General features: G+C 42.9%; 2 protein-coding genes across 2 annotated transcripts in view; both read right to left on the reverse strand.

Annotated features, from left to right (window-relative positions):
- rreb1a (ras responsive element binding protein 1a) overlaps positions 1-707 on the reverse strand; it is a 33,348-nt gene extending 32,641 nt beyond the window's left edge. Inside the window, exons 1-2 of the mRNA XM_059326655.1 lie at positions 621-707; positions 1-188 (exon numbers count right to left, since the gene is read on the reverse strand). The exon at positions 1-188 is cut by the window's left edge and continues 74 nt beyond it. Of these exons, the coding sequence (XP_059182638.1) occupies positions 1-188; positions 621-687 (255 nt within the window). The 5' untranslated portion in view covers positions 688-707. The remainder of the gene's footprint in view (positions 189-620) is intronic.
- Positions 687-2,960, reverse strand: part of LOC131962402 (ras-responsive element-binding protein 1-like) — a 59,142-nt gene continuing 56,868 nt past the window's right edge. The window contains exon 8 of the mRNA XM_059327401.1: positions 687-692. Coding sequence (XP_059183384.1) covers positions 687-692 — 6 coding nt within the window. The remainder of the gene's footprint in view (positions 693-2,960) is intronic.

Genomic DNA, 2,960 nt, shown 5'->3' on the forward strand with positions numbered 1-2,960 from the left:
GGTCCCTGCTGACATCACCGCTGACATCATGGCGTTAATGGAGGACAGGTCGCCTCCTCCTTCAGCTGCCATGACTCCTCCTCCTCCTCCTCCTCCTCCTCCTCCTCCTCCTCCTCCTCCTCCTCCTCCTCCTCCTCCTCCTCGGTCTCCGTTCTGGAGCTTCTCGTCCTCCGTCGCTCCGTTGATCGCTGCATCGGCACATTCAGATTGTTATTGACTCGATTCATCGTTTCAGGTTAGTCATGTGACTCGTTAATCATGTGACTCGTTAGTCATGTGACTCGTTAGTCATGTGACTCGTTAGTCATGTGACTCGTTAATCATGTGACTCGTTAGTCATGTGACTCGTTAGTCATGTGACTCGTTAGTCATGTGACTCGTTAGTCATGTGACTCGTTAATCATGTGACTCGTTAGTCATGTGACTCGTTAGTCATGTGACTCGTTAATCATGTGACTCGTTAATCATGTGACTCGTTTCAGGTTAGTCATGTGACTCGTTAGTCATGTGACTCGTTAGTCATGTGACTCGTTAGTCATGTGACTCGTTAATCATGTGACTCGTTAATCATGTGACTCGTTTCAGGTTAGTCATGTGACTTGTGACTGGTTGGTTGGTACCTTTGAGGTCGTTGTGCGTCTCCTCCTCCTTCTCTGCTCCTCGCTGCTCCTCTCTGCAGGTTTCCATCACCGCTGGAACACAAACAACCTTTATTACTAATGATTCATTTTAATGAGGAGAGGAGACGAGGAGAGGAGACAAGGAGAGGAGACGAGGAGAGGAGACGAGGAGAGGAGACGAGACGAGGAGAGGAGACGAGGAGAGGAGACGAGGAGGGGAGACGAGGAGAGGAGACGAGGAGACGAGATGAGGAGACAAGGAGAGGAGACGAGGAGAGGAGACAAGGAGAGGAGAGGAGACGAGGAGAGGAGACGAGGAGAGGAGATGAGACGAGGAGAGGAGACGAGGAGGGGAGACAAAGGGAGGAAATAAGAAGAGGAGACGAGGAGAGGAGACAAGGAGAGGAAATAAGAAGAGGAGATGAGGAGAGGAGACAAGGAGAGGAAACTAGGAGAGGAAATAAGGAGAGGAGACGAGGAGAGGAAATAAGGAGAGGAGACGAGGAGAGGAGACAAGGAGAGGAGAGGAGGAGAGGAGACAAGGAGAGGAGAGGAGGAGGAGAGAGAGGAGACAAGGAGAGGAGACGAGGAAGGGAGATAAGGAGCAGAGACAAGAGGAAACAGTAAGAGGAGGCAAGAAGAGGAGATGAGGAGAGGAGGAAAGGAAACAAAATTAGGAAATAAGGAGAGAAGACGATAGGAAACAGTAAGAGGAGACAAGGAAAGGAAACAAGGTGTAATGATCCAAAGATTTAAAGAAAAAAACAGACGAGATTCAGTTTGTTGACATCATTTCTGCAGCTTCCAAACATTTCTAACATTTCTCTTTTAGTTTCTCATTTATAGAAAAAACTAAACAAACGTCAAGATTTAACTGTGAACATGTCGACGACATGGAGAGTTTTTGTTTCAGGAATTGATGTGATTCAGAGGAGAGGAGAGAGAAGAGGAGGAGGAGGAGGAGGGGCAGGAGCAGGAGGAGGAGGAGGAGGAGGAGGAGCAGGAGGAGGAGGAGGAGGAGGAGGAGGAGCAGGAGGAGGAGGAGCAGGAGGAGCAGGAGGAGGAGCAGGAGGAGGAGGATGGAAAAAGTTTTTTGGTTGTTTCTCAGAGAGGAGAGGAGCAGAAGAAGAGGTAATTACTGTTTCCTGTTTGGCTTCCCCCACAGGAAGACTGGTCACTTCCTCCTCCAGCTCAGTGTGTGTGTGTGTGTGTGTGTGTGTGTGTGTGTGTGTGTGTGTGTGTGTGTGTGTGTGTGTGTGACATTCCTCGTCGTTCAAAGAGAAGCTGAAAGGAGGAAGCAGAGGGAGGAGGAGGAGGAGACATGTGACGGCTCCAAAACGATGAAAAAAGTCAACAGAGTTTTTAATGGATGCTCAAACTGCCAGATGGAGAAAAAAAAATGAGTTTATTTATTCAAAATATAAAATTGGAAAAAAAAACTAAAACGGTCTAAGATGTCAAATTAAATTAAATAAAAATACTTTGTATGATTTTAATGGACTTTTTTTTTAAAGGTAGTAGTCTTCTACTGTTTTAATAATAATAATAATAATAATAATAATAATAATAAAGAATAAGATAAAAATAAGATAAAGAAAACAAAGAGAGGAGAGAATAAAAATAAAAGAATGCCTAAAATTAGCTGAATTTTGTTTGAAATCTGGAAAAATGTGATCGTTTTAAAAAAAAATTGATTCTAAGTATTTAAACCATTCTTATGTTAATATATTTAGATATGATTTGTGAGTTAGAATTCTTGTGGATATATATATATATATATATATATATCCACACATATATAGTGTAATAATAATGATTCAAAAAGGGTCCAAATGTCTTATAATAATAATAATTATTATTATTATTATTATGTTATATTGTTTTCACTGGATTTAGACAAATTTAAACAATTAAAACAAAATTAAAAAATATTTTATGACTCAATCCCAATATGGAAACCCTAAATTTAAATTAAGAGAATTTTTTTTTATTTTATTTTTTATTTTACCTCTTTATTTTCTGCCCTCAGAGATCAATAAAGATGTGTTTAAACTTTACATCATTTCATTTTTTTTCTTGAAGTGAACACGAGATGACGAGGAGGAGGAGCAGGAGGAGGAGGAGGAGGAGCAGCAGGAGGAGGAGGAGGAGCAGGAGGAGGAGGAGGAGCAGGAGGAGGAGGAGGAGGAGAGGAGCTGCTGCGACTGACTGCTGACAACTGGCCCTGAGTGTGTGTGTGTGTGTGTGTGAGTGAGTGTGTGTGTTTCCACTGACCTCTCCTTGTATCACTGCTCTTACATGACAAACTGTAACATGGCCGTGGCAGGTGCACCACACACA

The sequence above is a fragment of the Centropristis striata genome, chromosome 23 (assembly GCF_030273125.1).
Source record: "Centropristis striata isolate RG_2023a ecotype Rhode Island chromosome 23, C.striata_1.0, whole genome shotgun sequence".
In the NCBI taxonomy this organism is placed as follows: domain Eukaryota; kingdom Metazoa; phylum Chordata; class Actinopteri; order Perciformes; family Serranidae; genus Centropristis; species Centropristis striata.